Source organism: Vitis vinifera, chromosome 15, assembly GCF_030704535.1.
Source record: "Vitis vinifera cultivar Pinot Noir 40024 chromosome 15, ASM3070453v1".
Lineage (NCBI taxonomy): Eukaryota > Viridiplantae > Streptophyta > Magnoliopsida > Vitales > Vitaceae > Vitis > Vitis vinifera.
The window spans coordinates 11,099,889-11,118,892 of NC_081819.1; the positions used below are offsets into that span (position 1 = coordinate 11,099,889).

At 37.1% G+C, this 19,004-nt stretch overlaps 2 protein-coding genes across 3 annotated transcripts in view; both read left to right on the forward strand.

The window, feature by feature from the left end:
• LOC100263739 (3-hydroxyisobutyryl-CoA hydrolase 1) overlaps nt 1-19,004 on the forward strand; it is a 105,441-nt gene that overhangs the window by 12,062 nt on the left and 74,375 nt on the right. Inside the window, exons 2-3 of one of the 2 annotated variants that reach the window (XM_002264149.4) lie at nt 1,205-1,285; nt 15,554-15,622. In XM_002264149.4, the coding sequence (XP_002264185.1) occupies nt 1,205-1,285; nt 15,554-15,622 (150 nt within the window). Of the gene's footprint in view, nt 1-1,204; nt 1,329-15,553; nt 15,623-19,004 lie in introns of both variants that reach the window. The other variant, XM_019225672.2, reaches the window with a different exon arrangement.
• On the forward strand, nt 9,434-13,548 carry LOC104881761 (retrovirus-related Pol polyprotein from transposon TNT 1-94). Its single transcript, XM_010662957.3, has 2 exons — nt 9,434-9,917; nt 10,238-13,548. Exons 1-2 carry the CDS (start codon nt 9,561-9,563, stop codon nt 13,358-13,360), a joined length of 3,480 nt encoding a protein of 1,159 aa, XP_010661259.2. The 5' UTR covers nt 9,434-9,560; the 3' UTR covers nt 13,361-13,548.

Here is a 19,004-nt window from a genome sequence, read left to right on the forward strand (position 1 = left end):
GAGGGGTTGTAAACATGGATTTTTGAGCTCTGATTATATGTTTATTCTTAAAAAGACTGGTTTTCTGATCAGAAAAAAAAAGGACTCATTTGGATTTCCGTGGTGTTATCAAAGGTGATTGCCTAGGTTGCCTAGGCCATTAGGCTAGACAGGGCAAATAAAGGCCACCTCTTGAAGACTCAGGCGAGGCGGCTTCAAAGAGGCAATGCCTAGGTGATCATGTAGGTAATCGCCTTGGGATAAGGTGAAAGACATAGATGTGTTCTTGCCTTTGACCATGAGTTAAGATTAAACATACTTAATTGTAATTTCATTCAATATATCATTGGATTAAACAAAGTATAAAATAAAATATTATATCATCAATCTTAGAGATAATAGGATAGAGGACTATCAATCTAGTCTTGATAGAAGTGATGACAATTTTGATTTCAATAATGACTTTGATGAGGATGCCTAAAGCTTCTCTAGAATGTTCAATTTCTTATTTTGTTTTTTATTTTGCATTTTAGATGTTTGAAAAATTAGAATATGCATTTAGATAGGATGAATATCTCTAAATAATATGATGTTTCTTATGATAGGGGGTATAATATATAATACTTTGAATAATTATTACTATTTTGTTAATCTTATAAGATATCATGAGCGAAAAAAAATTAAGGGTGTTGATTGTTGAAGACAACACTTATACTGGTTGAGTATCGAATAGGTAATATGTGTATATTTTTTATCGCCTTACTATAGTGAGGCTATCGCCTTGTTTTCGCCTTTTGCCTTAGGCTAAAAGGAGTCTTATCGCCTTGACATCACCTTTTGCTTTTGACAACACTGGATTTCTGCTAATTTTAGTAATTTTCACAATGTTTGGTGTCAGATTGCAAAGTAGCTCATTTGATGCTTCTAAATCTTATATATATATATAAACTTTTTGTTGTTCTATAAATTTTTTGTTGTTGTATAATTAGAGTAATGCCTTTTTATTATTGCATAAATAGTGTAATGCTGTTATGTTGCTAAATTCCTTATCCTGAAAAAGCTGTGTTTCCATGCTGAAAAGTTTGTATTTTGAGGATATAATTAACATAACTGTCTCTTTTATGCATGGAATTATTATTTGTATATGTACAGTGTTGAAATGCTTTATTAGCTAAAAATTTAGTAGGTGTGTATTCTGGCTTATCATTCTTTCTTTGTCTGACAGGTTCTTGTAGAAGAGAACTTATTTTTGAGAACATTAATATTAAACAGGCCTCGACAATTGAATGCCCTTTCCTTTCAAATGGTATGAGAAATGGTTAGGAGATGCTTTATTATCTTCTAATCTCGTTAGTCCCATATTTTATTGCTACATGATCAACTATTGATTACATTGCCTACATTTATTATTTGTTCTGTTATGTTTTCTTTTTCGGAACATCATTCATTTTCTAAGCCACATTTTGTACACTGACATCTCAACTCCGTAGAACACCTCATAAGGCTAACATGTTACCACATGTTAATACGATAAGAACACATGGTTTTAATTTCAGTGACTTAAAATCAGGTCCCTACATGAAACGCAATGAGATACCCTGCATATAATCTACAAGAGTGTTATAAACATGTAACCAAGCAACTTATTTATTTATTTATAATAAAAAAACAATTGACATTTTCATTAAATGAGTAAAAAGAGAAGGATGAGAAATCCTTCCCAAAGTATAAAACCTGATCAAAACAGAGGAAAGAAAAATGATCTAAAAGACATCAAAATGTCTTGACATTACTATTGATGAAAAAAATCTCCCATATATCTTTACATTCTAATTTACAATACATATATACAAAGAATGAGATCTCCTAAATTAGGCTACTAATTAAAAAAATCTCTAAAATCAAGCAATCTGATTGCAAGAATCCTATATGGAAATTTATCTAAGGTTCCTATATGGAATTTACCCAAATTCTTGGTACAAGAATCAGGGGTCAACTTTTACAAGAAAGGAAAAATATGGTAGGGGAAATTAGATATATATGAAGAAAAATAATTGCTGATTTCTTGGCTTATTCTTCTAACACTCCCCCTCAAGCTAGTGCGAAAATATTTTGCAATCCCAGCTTGTCTAAGATTGTATAAAAAGTTGAACTTGGTTGGTCATTTGTTAGAATATCTGCCAATTGTTTAGAAGAGGGGACATACGGAGTGCAAATCAACCTAATACCAAGTCTTTCTTTGATGAAATGCCGATCTATCTCCATATGATTGGTTTGATCATGATGAACGAGGTTATGAGCTATATTTATAGTAGCTTGGTTATCACAATATAACCTCATGGGTTCTTTTAAAGTGATGCCAAGGTCAGTAAGAATGATCTTTATCCAGAGTAGTTCACAAATCCCTTGGGCTATGGCCTTAAACTCAGCTTCTGTGCTAGATCTAGCCACGACTGGTTGCTTTTTACTTCTCCAAGTAACTAGATTTCCTCTTAAAAAGGTACAATATCTAGAAGTTAACCTTCTATCGACAATTGATTTAGCCCAATCAGCATCACTGTAAGCTTCCAATTCCATATTTCATGTCTTTTGAAATAAGATTCCCTTGCCTGGTGTAGACTTTAAGTAACGAAGGATTTTATATATTGCCTCCATGTGAGATTCATGCGGTGAATGCATGAATTGGCTTACCACACCTACAACATATGCAATGTCTGGTTGAGTGTGAGATAAATAAATTAATTTTCCCACCAATCTTTGATAGAGGCTGTAGTCTACCATATCATCCTCTATTTTTCCTCTTAATTTATGATTTTGCTTAATCGGACTCTTTGCTGGTTTGCATCCTAGCATCCTTGTCTCCCTTAGCAAATCAAGGATATATTTCTATTGGGAAATAAATATTCCCCCTTTTGAATGTGTCACTTCAATTCTGAGGAAATATTTTAGACTTCCTAGATCCTTGATCTCAGATTCATTAGACAAACTAGTTTTTAGTCTTTGAATTTCCCATTCGTCATTTCCTGTAACAATAATGTCATCCACATAAACTACCAAGACAGTCAACTTACTAAAGGGGTTATGTTTGATAAACAATGTGTGGTCTTCTTGGCTTTGATGGTAGTTCATTCTTATTGTTGATTTTGTAAATCTCCCAAACCATGCTCTTGGAGATTATTTAAGTCCGTAAAGAGACTTCTTAAGCTTGCAAACTTTGTTCTTCCAAGCCTTGTCACCAGACCTCGGTGGAGTGTCCATGTATACCTCTTCTTCTAAGTTGCCATTGTAAAAAAGCATTCTTCACATCAAATTGCTGCAAAGGCCAATCAAAATTAACAGTTTAAGACAATAGAATACGAATAGTGTTCATTTTTGCCACCAGTGCAAAGGTCTCTTGGTAGTCAATGCCATAAGTTTTGGTAAGTCCCTTAACTACCAATCTAGCCTTATACCTCTCTATTGTCCCAGCAGCCTTGTATTTAATTGTGAAAATCCACTTACATCCTACTGTTTTCTTCCCTTTGGGAAGCTCAACTATATCCCAATTCTCATTTTTTTCCAAGGCTTGCATCTCCTCATTAATTGCTTTCCTGCAATTCTCATCTCTAAGTGCCTCTTGGATTGTGTTTGGTATCTCAACAAAAGACATTTGGGTAATAAAGGCTCGGTATGTAGATGATAAACAATGTAATGAGGTAAAATTTGAAATAGGATGTTGAGTGCATTGTTTAGTGCCTTTCCTCAATGCAATTGGCCAATACAAATCATTATAGACACTAGAATGAGTATTTTCATTACCTGATTCAGGTTTGGATGATGGGATATGAGAGGATGTTGTAGATTTTCCTTTCCTTGAATGCACTTTTAGTTTGGAGGTGTTTGCTGGCAGCATGTATTCCCTATCTTTGAGCTGAATCTTCATTGGCTGGAATTTCAGTGGGCAATTTTTCTACAATTAGCTCTTCGTTGGGAGTTTGCTAGAATTTCTTATGTTCACTAGCTGATTCATTAGATGAATCCAAGGCTGGAACATTTGGAACAACAGGGAGTGTTAGTGCAGAATCTGAAAATTCTTGGGGCTGAAATATCTTGAACAGTAGGGGAACTTGATGTGTTTGAGGTAGAGACATTTGGCACATTAACTGGTTGTGGAAGGACACCCCCACCAATCTCACCATTCCTAGGAAAAATTCCTGACAACTTATCTTCCATTCCTCCAATCTCCCCTTGAAGATAAGTGTGTATGAAATGTGGTTGACTCTCAAAGAAGGTAACATCCATGGTGTTATCTGACCTTTTTGTGGGTGGATGGTAGCACTTATATCCTTTTTGATTGGAAGAATATCCAAGGAAGACACACCTAAGAGCTCTTGGGTCAAGTTTGTCTCTAGATTGTTTGGGAATGTGAATGAAAGATACACACTCAAATATTTTTGGAGGAAGTGTCCCAATACCATTAAAGCTGGGAAAAAACTTTGAAAGTACATCAACATGGGATTTAAAGTCTAAGACTTGAGAAGATATTCGATTTATCAAAAATGTAGCAGTCAAAACGGCTTCCCCCCAATATGTTTTTGGAACACTCATTTGAAAAGTAAAGACCTAGCAACTTCCAAGAGACGTCTGTTTTTTCTCTCTGCTACCCCATTTTGTTGTGGGGTATCTATGCATGAAGATTGATGCATAATACCTTCACTTTGGAGATAGGTGACAAGATTATGGTTGAAGTATTCCTTCCCATTATCTGACCTTAAGGTATGGATTTTGGTGCTAAATTGGGTACAAATGAATTTGTGGAATATCGGGAAAATGAAATTAACTTTCGATTTGGATTTTAGGAGATAAACCCAAGTGGTACGAGTGCAGTCATCAATGAAGGTAACAAACCATCTAGAACCCGAAATGTTTGGAATTCTAGAGGGTCCCCTAACATCAGTATGTATTAAACTAAAAGGAGATGTTTTTTCTTTATTTCTTATTGGAAAGGGCACACGATGGTGTTTTGCAAGCCCACAAACCTCACAATGAAAATCACGGGATTTAGTTTTGCCTAACAATGTGGGAAGCATTTTTTCCAAGACAAAGAAAGGTGGGTGTCCCAACCGTTTGTGCCATAGCCATATTTGATCAACTTTTGAGGTATTGTTGGTGGTAATAAGAGCTTGTGGGGTAGAATCACAAATCTTCCAATGTGTATTGAGGTAGTAGAGTCCACCTTTCCTCTTACCATGCCCAATCATCCTCCCCGTTATCTGTCCTGAAAAACACAATAGGAAGGGGTAAATGTTACAAAGCAATTCAAATCTTTAGTGATTTTACAAACAGACAAGAGATTACAAGACAAGTTTGGAACATGTAACACATTTTGCAAGGTCAAAGATGGAGTGATGGAGGCTATGCCTTGACCAATTATGGAAGAAAAAGTGCTATTAGCAACCTTCACTTTTGGCCTACTTGAAAGTGTTGTATAATTGGAAAAAAAATTGGAGTGACTGGTTATGTGGTTGGTATCCCTAGAATCAATGATCCAAATGCTTGATAAACAATCCTTGGAGGCACTTAAAGCTTCGATATTACCTGTTTGGATGAAAGAGCTTGAGGCGATTTTTGCAGTGGGAATTTCAGCACGTGTATCAAGTTGATTGAGAAGCATTTTCAGCTTTTCATAATGCTCCTTGCTGATTAAAATCAGTTCTTGCTCAGTGGTAGGGATATTTTCATGAGAGATATCAATGGTGGCAGCTTGATGCGCCTGTCCAGATCTTGTGACAGGTTTTCCTCCTCTATTGCTTCCCCCTTTACTTCCTAATTGAGGCTTGCCATGGGGTTTCCTGCAAGATTCACGTGTATGTCTTGGTTTGTGACAATAATTACACCAAAGTGAATCTTTATCATCTGGTGTTCTTCCTTCTACTTTGGATCCCATCGACTTGAGATTTCCAGCAGTAGCTAGTGCTGAATTTTCTGGAGTATATCCTCCTAGCATCACAACTCGAGGACTTTCTTCTCCAATCACATAGGCATAAACCTCCTGGATGGATGGAAAAGGTTCGTTCCCCAATATTTGTACTCGGTCTAATTCGGGATTAAGACCAACCAAGAATTCAAATACTCTCTCATGCTCCATTATCTTCTTCAATCTAGTAGTGTCTTTAGCAACTACCATTTCTATGTGCTGGTAATGATCTAATTCCAGCCATAGGCTTCACAATTTATTGTAATATTCAGTGACAGACCAACTTCCTTGCTTTGTAGCATGAATTCGGGACTTCAACTCATATACTTGTGTTGTTATTCCAATCTTGGAATATGTTTGACTGATAGCATCTCAAACCTCTTTGGCGGTGGAGAGAAACAAGTATGTTTGGCTAATCTCCAACTGCATGGAGTGTAGTAGCCAAGACATGACCATGGAATTTTCCTCATCCCATAATTCATATCGTGGATCATTGGAGTTGGGTTCTGATTTGGCACCCATGATATAGCCCATCTTCCCTTCACTTTTAATGAAAAGTTTGGCTGATTGAGACCATTGAGTTTTTGAGTGGTGATTTGGAGTGTAAGGCTATCATTATGATGGGTAGATAAAAGTGATAAGGTTTGGAGTGTAGAGGAGGGATTGAGGGGTAGGGTTGTTTGAGAGGATGGTGTATTTTCACAGTGTTTCATACATTTTAGGGAAAAGAGCAACATGGTTTCTAGTTTTTTTTTTTTTTTTTTTTTTTTTTTTTTTTTTTTTGGAGTAAACAAGAGATGACCTTGAGGGAATTATAATGGGAACTAAGGAACCAACAACCAAGGCTGATTAAAAAAGGGAACAAGCTACAACAACGAAGGTTGTATGTGATCGAGCAATGAAGGCTCTATGGATCTTGGTAGAGTCAAACTTCTAGCTTTGATACCATGATGAAAAAAATCTCTCATGTATTTTTACATTTTGATTTACAATACATATATACAAAGAATGAGATCTCCTAAATTAGGCTACTTATAAAAAAAATCCCTAAAATCAAGCAATCTTATTACAAGAATCCTATATGGAAATTTACCTAAGGTTCCTATATGGAATTTACCCAAATTCTTGGTACAAGAATCATGGGTCAGCTTTTACAAGAAAGGAAAAATATGGTAGGAGAAATCAGATATATATGGAGAAAAATAATTGTTGATTTCTTGGCTTATTCTTCTAATAACTATGTTAATCCTTTTTATCTACATATCGAAATTCAATCAGGTCTAATAAAATCGAGAGGAATGCCTTTGAAAGTTGTAGTAGTAGAGGCTTAAAAAGATGAATAGAAATAGACTAGGTTCCATAATGTTTTGGAAGTCCTTCACTTGTCCTCAAAGATCCTTACATTTTTTTTTCCTACCCTACTATCCAAATCCATGTAAAATAAGCAATTTTCCCTAATCCCTTAAAAGAAATGGTCAACATGTCACTGACACTTCTAAGTGGAACTAAATCTGAGCCATCTAGCTTGAATAGCTTATGCCATAACTCCAAAGTTGTTGGACATTATAAATAAAGGTGATCTATTGATTCTTCATTGCTCATACATACAATGCATCATTCCTAACTAAGAGCTTTGAAAACGCTTCTCATCTAAAGTAAGTCATTGACATTAACCTTCTTGTTGGCTACTAACTAAGCAAATGCTTAATCTTTGATGGGTTTTTTGATTTCCATATGAAATTAATAGGAGAGAAGAAAACTAAAGTTGATTGATTAGATAAGGTTAGGAAGAAAGATTTGACCAAAAATGAGTTTGAAGGTGGCAATGACCGAGCTCTCACATATGACGATGATAGTGATAGGTTAACACTATTTAGAATGGACATGAGTTTTTCAAGATCCTCTATCTCTGAATCAGTGAGGTTTTGCCAAAAGTTTAAGTTCCAAGTAAGAGGGGAAAAGAGTCCTAGGATGGATGAAATAGGGGAATTTTGAATTGATGAAACTTTATAAAGACTTAGAAATAGTGAAGCCAGAGGTTGATTCCCTCACCACAAGTCTTCCTAAAAATGGATTTTTGTCCCATTTCCCACCAAAAACTGGGTATGACGAGAAATCATGGAAAACATGAGAAATGGCCTCTTGGACAAGATTCAAGCTTATATATTCACTCATCTTGTTCCAATTCCTGTATATTTGTCCTATATAATGCTCTTGGGCTAATAATGGTGCAAATGTTAATATCATTATAGACTTAAAGAGATAATATCTTCCTACCCTCTTTATAGCATAAATGTGGATTAACTAACTCAAGTAATGCCCTTATGAGAGAGAAAGTTTCATGGAAAGGAATGTGAATGGACTTTTAAAGAAAGATAGTGGAGGATGCATTCCTCCAGACAATGCGTAAGGAATATGCATTTGAAGAAAGTAATCAGGTAAAAGATTTGAATAATTTAATTATTATTTAAGAGACTTGAGCAGTTATTATTATTATTATTATTATTATTATTGTGGAATTCCGGATTTATGGATGATTGTAGGATGAAATTAGAAGATATTATAGGCTGTAATTAGAGATTTGCTAGCTGTAAATAGTTGTAGATTATTTTCTATAGATAGGAGATAGTTTCCTCTCTTATGGGATCTGACAGAGCTTTTTAAGGAATTACCAGGCTGTTGGTAATCTCCTATTTCCCTATAAATGTATTTTCTGCAGTGTAAATGATATAGAAGAAAATTCTCACAATTATCTTCATGGTATCAGAGCAATTCCGCCTGGACCTATCACTTTTTTCTCGGTTTTAATCCAGAACCAATTTTTCTGGGTGCAAAGCAATCTTCTTCTTCATCCCAACTCATTACTTCTTTAAGTTTTTTGTTTTTGAGCCTAGTCTCTCATAGGTATTACTTTTCCCTATGGCCTCGGAAACCAGTAGCAGCGTTACGGGAACCATGTTTGGCTAGGAACTCGTGAGCAATGGTGGTGCAGAAGGTTCATCATTCCTCATCACTCGACACAAGTTAACTGGCCACAATTACCATCAATGAGCGAAGGCAGTTTTGATGTTTATCACAGGCAGAGGTAAGGATGAATACCTTTTCAGCACTACTGAATCGCCTAAGAAGGATGATAAAAGATTCAAGGTTTGGAACATCGAAAACAATCTGGTTATGTCTTGGCTGATCAATGCAATGGACACAGAAATAGGTCAAAACTTTTTGTTTTATGATACTGCACATGAAATCTGGATGGCAGCAAAGGAAACATACTCTGATAGTGACAATACTGCTGATCTATTTGACATCAAGGGAGCCCTACATGATCTAAGGCAAGGTGAGATGACTGTGACTCACTACTATAACACTCTTAGTCGTTTTTGGCAACAATTGGATGTGTTTGAGACCATGGATTGGGAGTGCCCAGGAGATGCTAGTCGATACAAAAGGATTATTGAAAAAGAAAGGGTCTTTAAGTTCCTGTTGGGATTAGACAAATCCCTAGATGAAGTAAGAGGGAGAATCCTTGGAACCAAGCCTCTCCCTACTATTCGAGAAGCTTTCTCAGAGGTTAGAAGAGAAGAAAGCAGGAAGAAGCTGATGATGGGAACAAGGCCATTCTCCAATGTTCAGGAAGGATCAGCACTCATCTCCCAAGGCTCCACAAACATTCAAGAAGGAACTGCCCTTGTTTCCCGAGGCTATGATGCAAGGCAGAAGAAAGGAAGACCATGGTGTGATCATTGCCGCAGACCAGGTCACACCAAAGAAACATGTTGGAAAATACACGGGAAGCCCACTGACTGGAAGTCAAACAAGGAGAAGGAGGCACGAGCATTTGTGGCAGATCCTGAAGGGAAAGAAAGAAGTACCAATGATTCTGCTCTCTTTAGCAAAGAACAAGTGGATTGGCTGCAAAAGATGTTTAGCCAAGGATCATCCACTAACCCCGTTATCTCAACCGGATCCGCTGCTCAGAGAGGTAACTTCCTAATTTCTTTACACACAAAAACTGAAGATTCATCAGGTTGGATCATCGATTCGGGTGCCTCCGACCACATGACAGGTGATATATCAGTACTCCATGATTGTAGCCCCTGCCATGAGAATTACAAAGTAAGAATTGCTGATGGCTCTCTTTCCACCGTGACTGGTATTGGAAGAGTGATTATTTTCGAGACCCTAACTCTTAATCAAGTTCTTTTGGTTCCCAAGCTCTCATGCAATTTACTATCAATCAGCAAGCTTACCCGAGACCTAAATTGTGTGGCTAAATTCTCTTCCTCTCATTGTTTGTTTCAGGATTTGGCTTCGGGGATGATGATTGGCAATGCTAAGGAAAGCAAAGGACTCTACTGGTTTAGGGCAGCTGGAAAACAAGACTCTCAAGCACATCATGTATCTTTCTCTGATCCTAGGTTAAACCTGTCTTTAGATTCAAATAAAGAAAGTACCATCATGTTACTGCATTATCGCCTAGGACACCCAAATTTTATGTACTTATCAAAGATGTTTCCAGCACTATTTAAAAACAAAAATCCCAAACTTTTCCAATGTGAGATTTGCCAATTTTCTAAGCATTGTCGTAACTCTTATCCATCCCAAAATTACAAACCATCAAAACCTTTTTCCATTATTCATAGCGACATTTGGGGACCCTCTCGTGTTCACAATATCTCTGGGGCTAGATGGTTTGTTAGCTTTGTTGATGACCATACTCGAGTTACGTGGGTATTTCTCATGAAGGAAAAATCAGAGGTAGGTTCTATCTTCAAATTCTTTCATTCCATGATTCAAACACAATTTCAAGCTAAGATCCAAGTGTTTAGAACAGACAATGCCAGGGAGTACTTCAATGTTATACTCGGAAATTATCTTCTAGAAAATGGGATTATTCACCAAAGTTCCTGCATTGATACCCCACAACAGAATGGGATAGCCGAGAGAAAAAATCGACACCTTCTAGAGGTAGCCCGATCTATTAGGTTTACCACTCATGTCCCAAAACAATTCTGGGGAGAGGCTGTTTTAAATGCTACATACCTAATAAATAGGATGCCTTCTAGAGTCTTGAAATTTGATACTCCATGCCAAACCCTTTCCAAAAACTTTCCTCTAAATCGGATTATAACTGATATACCTCTCAAGGTCTTTGGATGTTCTGCATATGTTCATCTCCCTCCTCATCAACGAAGTAAACATGATCCCAAGTCTATCAAGTGTATCTTTATCGGTTATTCCTCTTATCAAAAGGGGTATAAGTGCTATTGTCCTTCCACTCGGAAAACCTATAACACTATGGATGTGACCTTTCTTGAGAATGTACCTTTTTACACCAAAACTCATATTCAGGGGGAGAATCCAGTCAATCAGCAAGCAGAATATCAGTTTTGGGATGTGCCCGTGCCTGACTTTGGGGTGCCAGAACCTAATTTTTCCAGTGAACCATCTATGGCACCGGATGGACCACCATCAGAGTCACATCAGATTCAAGGAGACAAGGAGTCCATTGGCAAAGAACTTCAAGTTTACTCAAGGCGTCAGAAGAACCCTAAACCGGTGGACCTACATCCTGAGCTTCCTCCTGTGCCTTGTCAAACTGATGACCCGAAATCAAATCCCACCGGAGTCATTCAAGGTAATATTGATTCTCCTGTTATTACTGATGACATTGACTCTATGGATGATCTCAATAGGCCCGTGGCCCATAGAAAGGGAGTAAGATCTTGTACTCAGCATCCCATCTCAAAATTTGTGTCCTATGAGAAGCTATCTCCTAATCTTCGAGCTCTCATCACAAATCTGGAGAGTATTGCTCTCCCAAACTGCATACAAGAGGCCTTACAGCATCCTGAGTGGAGAAAGGCAGTGAATGAAGAAATACAAGCACTGCAGAAGAATGACACTTGGAAGATTATGAAATTACCACAAGGAAAACGCCCTGTGGGTTGTAAGTGGGTCTTCAATGTCAAATACAAGGCAGATGGGAGGATAGACCGGTACAAGGCAAGGTTGGTGGCCAAAGGATTTACACAAACCTATGGGATTGATTTTCAAGAAACTTTTGCACCAGTTGCAAAGTTAAATACAATCCGAGTCTTGCTATCCTTGGCAGCCAACCTTGATTGGAATTTGCATCAACTAGACGTCAAAAACGCATTTCTCAATGGCGATCTTGAAGAAGAAGTCTACATGGAGATTCCTTCAGGCCTAAAACTCTCCAGTAGCAATGACCTAGTCTGCAAACTTCAGAAATCACTCTATGGGCTTAAGCAATCCCCAAGAGCTTGGTTTGAGAGGTTTACTAAGGTGATTAAAGGAGAGGAATTTTCACAAGGGCAATCTGATCACACTCTTTTCATTAAGAGATCGCCTGGTGGTAAGATTACAGTTCTTATAGTCTATGTTGATGATATAATTGTTACCGGGAATGATGAAGAGGAAATTTCCCGACTTAAAACAGTTCTAAGTAAAGAATTTGAGATTAAAGATCTAGGAACTTTGAGGTATTTTCTTGGCATGGAGGTAGCAAGGTCAAGCAAGGGTATCTTTGTATCACAACGAAAGTATACTCTTGACTTGTTGAAGGAAACAGGAATGCTTGGATGCAAACCCTCTAATACTCCTATGGATCCATTCAACAAGATAGGCTCAAAAGAAGATATGGTTGCTGTTGACAAGGGAAGATATCAAAGACTAGTTGGAAGGTTAATCTACTTATCACACACAAGACCTGACATCAGCTTTGCAGTGAGTATGGTTAGTCAATTTATGAACAATCCCACCGAAGAACATCAAGAAGCCGTATATAGGATACTACGCTACTTAAAGATGACTCCAGGTAAAGGATTATTCTTCAAAAGAGTGGCAAGCCGTGACGTGGAGATCTTCTCAGATGCAGACTGGGCTGGTTCCTTAACAGATAGAAGGTATACTTCAGGTTATTGTACCTATGTCTGGGGCAATCTAGTTACTTGGAGGAGTAAGAAGCAATCGGTTGTGGCACGCAGCAGTGCAGAAGCGGTAGTTCGTGCCATGGCCCATGGAATTTGTGAAGGGATATGGTTAAAAAGGCTGCTTGAAGAACTCCAGCTCGCTCCTCACGGACCTATGAAGTTGATGTGTGACAATCAAGCAGCAATCAGCATCGCAAAAAATCCAGTCCATCATGATCGAACCAAACATGTTGAGATTGATCGTCACTTCATCAAAGAGAAGATAGAGCAAAAGATCATAGAAGTGGACTACATCCCTACACGGCAACAGATTGCAGATATAATGACAAAGGCTGTTCCTAGAACCCAATTTGACATACTTCTCTCCAAGCTGGGAATGATTAATATTCATTGCCCAGGGGGAGTGTGGAATTCCGGATTTATGGATGATTGTAGGATGAAATTAGAAGATATTACAGGCTGTAATTAGAGATTTGCTAGCTGTAAATAGTTGTAGATTATTTTCTATAGATAGGAGATAGTTTCCTCTCTTGTGGGATCTGACAGAGCTTTTTAAGGAATTACCAGGCTGTTGGTAATCTCCTATTTCCCTATAAATGTATTTTCTGCAGTGTAAATGATATAGAAGAAAATTCTCACAATTATCTTCAATTATTATTATTATTATTATTATTATTATTATAGAGACTTGAGCAATTTCCTTTTTTTTTTTCCCTCTTTTTTCTTTTTGGATAGGCAAAAGAAAAATGTAAAAAAAGTACCTAAAAATAGGCAGCCACCACCCAAGTATGCAGAAATTATCGAGAGAGAACCTAATGGAAAAGAAAAAAAAATGGAAGGAAGGAAATAAATAAAGAGCTGTGCACTATAGCTCTGATCCAAGCCCTCAACGAAGTACAAAACATTAAGTAATCCTGATCCAGTCAAAAAAAGTTTTTAGGAAGAGCTCTTTCAACTACTGGTCGTGCACCTCTTCCTCTCTAAAAGTTCTGTCATTGTTCTCCCTCTAAAATGCATCAAAATAGGCAAGGGAGCTTCTCCTCCACATATTAGTATGCTGCTTTGCCACACCTTTACCTTGCCATTCTAAAAGAAACTTTCTCACTATCCTTGGGAATAACCAGAAATTTCAGTAAAGAAAGTAGAAGTTCTCAAAGCATTATTGATGAGAATATGGTTCACCTTCTCCTCTCAAACCATGCACAGAAAACATCTGTTTAGCAGAGGTCAAACCTCTTCTTATGAACCGATCAATCATAAATGTTTTTTCCAAACTTCTTCCTAGGCAAGGAAAAACACGCTTTGAGAGGAAATCCAGCTTCCTACACCTCCGTAGTGGGGAATTTTATTGAGATCTTTGAGAATAAGGAGGTTTTTTTTTTTTTTTTTTTTTTTCTAGAAAAGCACCAGTTCTTTGCACACCTCCACTCTAATCTATCCACATCAGTTCCTTGTAAGAGGAACTGTTGCTCTCCCACTCCTTAGTGGGGAACTGCATTGAGATCTCTAAGAAAAAGGAAGAATAAAAAGGCTTCATGGAAAAGCATCAATTCTTCACACCTATCACACTAATCTATCATTGCCCCTCCCTGTAAGTCAGTGGATGAATACACTCAAGAAAGCTACCACCCCCCTCCCCCACTTCCCAGTCATTAAAGAACCTTACAAAATAAGGTTTCCGATTACTTGCCCCTCTTCCACCACTCAAAGTTTCAGCAACTCTCGCATTTTTTTCGGAAGAAAAACAATCTTCCATAGTACATTCCCCTGACCATCTATCCATCAAGAGCCAAATTACATTTTGTCTCATGTCGAGGACAGAGCAACGACATTGAGGGCTCTAGTTTTATCCAAGGGGATAACTTGGCCAATGACCTTTGATTTGCTTTGAGTACTACCAACAAGATATAGAGTAAGTAGGCTTTATTGTGGTGGGGCAGTACCCAAAAATTAGTTGTGTGGGAGTGGGGGAAGGGGGAGGAGATATGGTGGGTGAGTATTGCAATAGGTTGGTGTTTGAGAACCTGTAGTTGCTAGTAGAATGGGATGGTGCCAGAAAATTGGTGGGGTAAAGATGGGTTGGGGTGGGGGAAGCCATGAAAATGGACATAATTAGCAGTAACATCTTTGTATCAGAAATGGAAGAGAGAGAGAGAGAGAGACATTTGTGAGCCAGCTAATTGAAAAATAGGTGTCTGTGAGCCAGCTGACTGAATTGAAAAGGAGTAAAACTAATTTTATATAAAGATAAAATGAGAAATGAAAGAGAATTTAAAAGAAACTAATGCTACGCAGAATAATGTGGATGATTGTGATTAACAGGTGTACAAGAAGTTCTCAGAAAGATTCTGGGCCCATTACCATCATTTGTAGAAATCTTTCTAGGAAAAATTTGTAGGTCATGCTATAAAACTTGAAATATATCAGGATGAAGGAAGTTTTGACTTTGAGGACTATTTCTTGCAATTGTTGTTATAGGGAATTATGATGAAGTGTAACTTTCCTGCTTTCATTCCTGTTATGTTGTCATGGCATTCATTATCCTTATAATATATGGTTTTTGCATGTCAGGGACCCTGCAGAAAGTAACCAAGTTGCTACTATATTTTTTCATTACAACGAGATTTTGATAATTCTATTTATTGCTGTTTTTTTTTTTAAGGTATCAAAGCTTTTGGAACTTTTTGTTGCCTATGAGGATGATTGTAATGTCAAGTTGGTAATTTTGAAGGTACTTACCCAACAAAACACAATATTCATGATTTGTTCTATCGATGGCTGTATATGCTTTCTTTTTTTTCTCCTTGTGTGTACTTGAGCATGATATAGATGCATCTAGTTCAATGCCCCTGCAACTCTAATCAATATGTACAATAACCAAGAAAGGGATTTGACATTACAAGAAGGGTGAGCTTTTATTTACTGAAGGAGAATAGTTAGTGAGGTCACAAATCAATCAACAAAACATGTAGCCAAGCACAGGCTTTCCTTTGTAGGGGATTTTTTTACGCCCTTGAGTTGTACATTGTTTCTATGTTTTGTGCATGTTCTTGTTTTGTCCTCTCTGTCTCTCTCTCTCACACTCACATCTTGAAGGATACCTCATCTTTCCTATAATTATTCTCTTTATCAGTAATTTTCTGTTGAGTGTAAAAAATAGATAATGGATTGAACTCAGAAGAACCCATAAAAAAAAATTGGATTGAACTCAAAAGAGTTTGAATTGCAATTAGTGTAAGGCCAAGCATCAAGCTGAACTATTGTTCTGAAGGTCAGTCTGAACTTAATTTTACATCATGTCAGCCAATGTGTACCCCTATTAGATTTGCAAAATCTTGCATCAGGCCATTGAAAATCAATTCCTTAAGTTGTCCTAGGTTGGGCTAATCACAGTAGTTTTTTTAGTGGTTCTCTTAAGTTTAAATATTATTGAAAAGTTTTAATGTTCTGCTTACAAGCTTGGGATGACAGCAGGTGTTAGGAGTGGAGCATATGGTTACAAAACAAACACTAGGGGGGTGTTTGATAAAAGAGTTTATCATTGCAGTAAAAAAAAATTGGTGGGTCCCATTTTCTATTTGTGTTTGATAATACAAATTTTAAATGATTTAAAACTGAAAACTAGTAAAAAACCACTTAATATGTTAATAATGAGAGTTGACTAATTACCTATAGCAAAACATTTCTTTTCATAGCCTAACCAATCCAAAAATTGGCAACAACAATACAAAAAGGAAAACTTACTGAACATAGTAGCTTCAAAACCTGTCATCATACAATTACATTAAACTAAGTTTATACTTCAAACTAAATAACAAGAAAGCACAAAATATTCTTTTTTTTTTCTTTTAATATAGTGGATTCAGTAACACTATCACCATGCAATTACATTGAATAAAGTTCAGACCTTTGAAACAAATTACCACTATATACATATGGATAGAAAAAAAAAATAAAAATAAAACACATATAAGATTCTTAAATGGTAACTAGCCATTATTATTTGTAAGTTCGTAACTCTAAGAACATGAATTTTTTTTTTGATAGCTAAAGGCAATTGTATTAAAAGAAAAAGTATACACGACGTATACAAAGCAACCAAAGAGGTGTAAATACACAAAAATTAGCAACCGTACCCTAAGAAGAACCTAACCAATCCACAAAATCTAGCAAGGACATAGAACCATTCCCAATATACAATCTAGCCCAATCCCAAAATAGATACAAAAAGGAGCTTTTAAAAGTTTGGTCTAAACTTTTACAATTCTCAAAGGCTCTCTTATTTCTCTCCCTCCAAATGGTCCAAAAAAGGCATAAAGGAGCAACTTTCCAAGCCTTTTTACTTTTTCTACCAACAAAGGAGCCTCCCCCACTCAACAGCAATCCTCTCACCGATGAGTTCATCACTCACTATACATCAAATAAAGCTAAAGTCGGCTGCTACAAAATGCAAGCTTTCGAACAATGCAGAAGAATATGATCACTCGTTTCTTCCTCTTCTTTGCATATGTAGTATTTATTAGGCATCTTCCAACTCCTCTTTCTGAGTTGATCCTGCATCAAAATCTTAGCCCAGGTTGCCTCCCAAGCAAAGAAGCTTACTCTAATGGGAGCTTGGGAATTCCAAACCATACCATGAGGGAAAGGATCAACTCCCCTATTGGCCAAGGAAGAATATAAGGACTTAACAAAAAAGACACCATTCTTTGTATCCACCCACACCAAAATATCATCAGAATCTAAAGAGAGGGCATGATCATGCAACCTCCCAAAGAAGTTATTAGTCAAAGGATAAGGTTTCAAAATGTATATATACTAAGCCCAAAAAGAAACAAAGAAATGAAACGCATCCTACATCATCTCCAATGTTTGCCAAGTGTCCTAAAAAAATCCTAGTGTTCCTCTCCCTCCATACAATCCACAACAAAGAAAGATATGCGATCCTCTAAACAATCTTGTCTCTAATAGAGTTCCCAAAACACTTGAAAGAAATTACCATTATATCACGAATATTGCCTAGTTGAACCCACGTCATCCCCTCTTGTGAGAAAATCCTATGCCATAATCCCAAAGTAATTAGGCAATATAAGAAGAGATGATCGACTGTCTCACTACTCCTATAAAGGATGCACCAATTAGGCCTAAGGACTTTGAAAGGTCTTCTCAATTGTAACATTTCATTGGTATTTACCTTCTTATGTGCTACTAATCTGGCGAAGGCCATGACCCAAGCTTGATGACTCTTGATTTCCACAAAAAGTTAGCTGGGTAAAAGGGAGTAGAATCTGAGAAATTGGATAAAGCTAAAAGAAAAGATTTTACTAAGAAAACTCCTGAAAATGACGAAATCCAAGCTTTCGCATTTGGAATAGAAGGAGTCAAATGAACATGGGAAAGTAAAGACATTAGTTTTTGAAGATTCTCAATCTCCACATCCATTGGATTGCGATGAAAGATAAGATCCCAAGACATAGAAGTATCATTACCTAATATGGTTGAAAGGGAAAGGTTTTTAGTTGTGGTGACTCTGAAAAGTCTTGCAAATTGTAAACATAACGGTTGGTCCCCTTACCACAAATCTTCTCAGAAACGAATTATGGCCCCATCACCTATCGCAAAGCGAGTGTGTAGAAAAAACTTGGAGAATATGTGTAATATCCTTTTAGGGGCAACGATGTGACCATCTGACTATATTGTTGGCATCCCATCCATTAGGACGTGTCCCATGGATACTCAAGATAACTTGATGCCAAAGGACAAAACTTTCCTAAGGGTACTTGCCAAGCCATTTCTCTAATAACTTGGTTCCTCAGAGTAATTTTCCTAAACCCTAACCCACCAAACTCATTAGATCTACATACTATGTCCGAACTGACCAAGTGATCCCTTTTACCCTCCCCAAACCCGGACCATAGAAAATCTTTTTGTAATTTCTCTATCCTCAAAGCTAGTATAGTTGGAATCTTGAAAAGAGATAGAAAGTAGCTTGGAATGTGCAACAAACAAGACTGAATTATGGTGATTCTACTTCCTAAGGACAAAAAAGCTCTTTTTCATCCATCTAACCTCCTAGAGAGACTATTCAACACTTGATGCCAAAAGGAAATCGATTT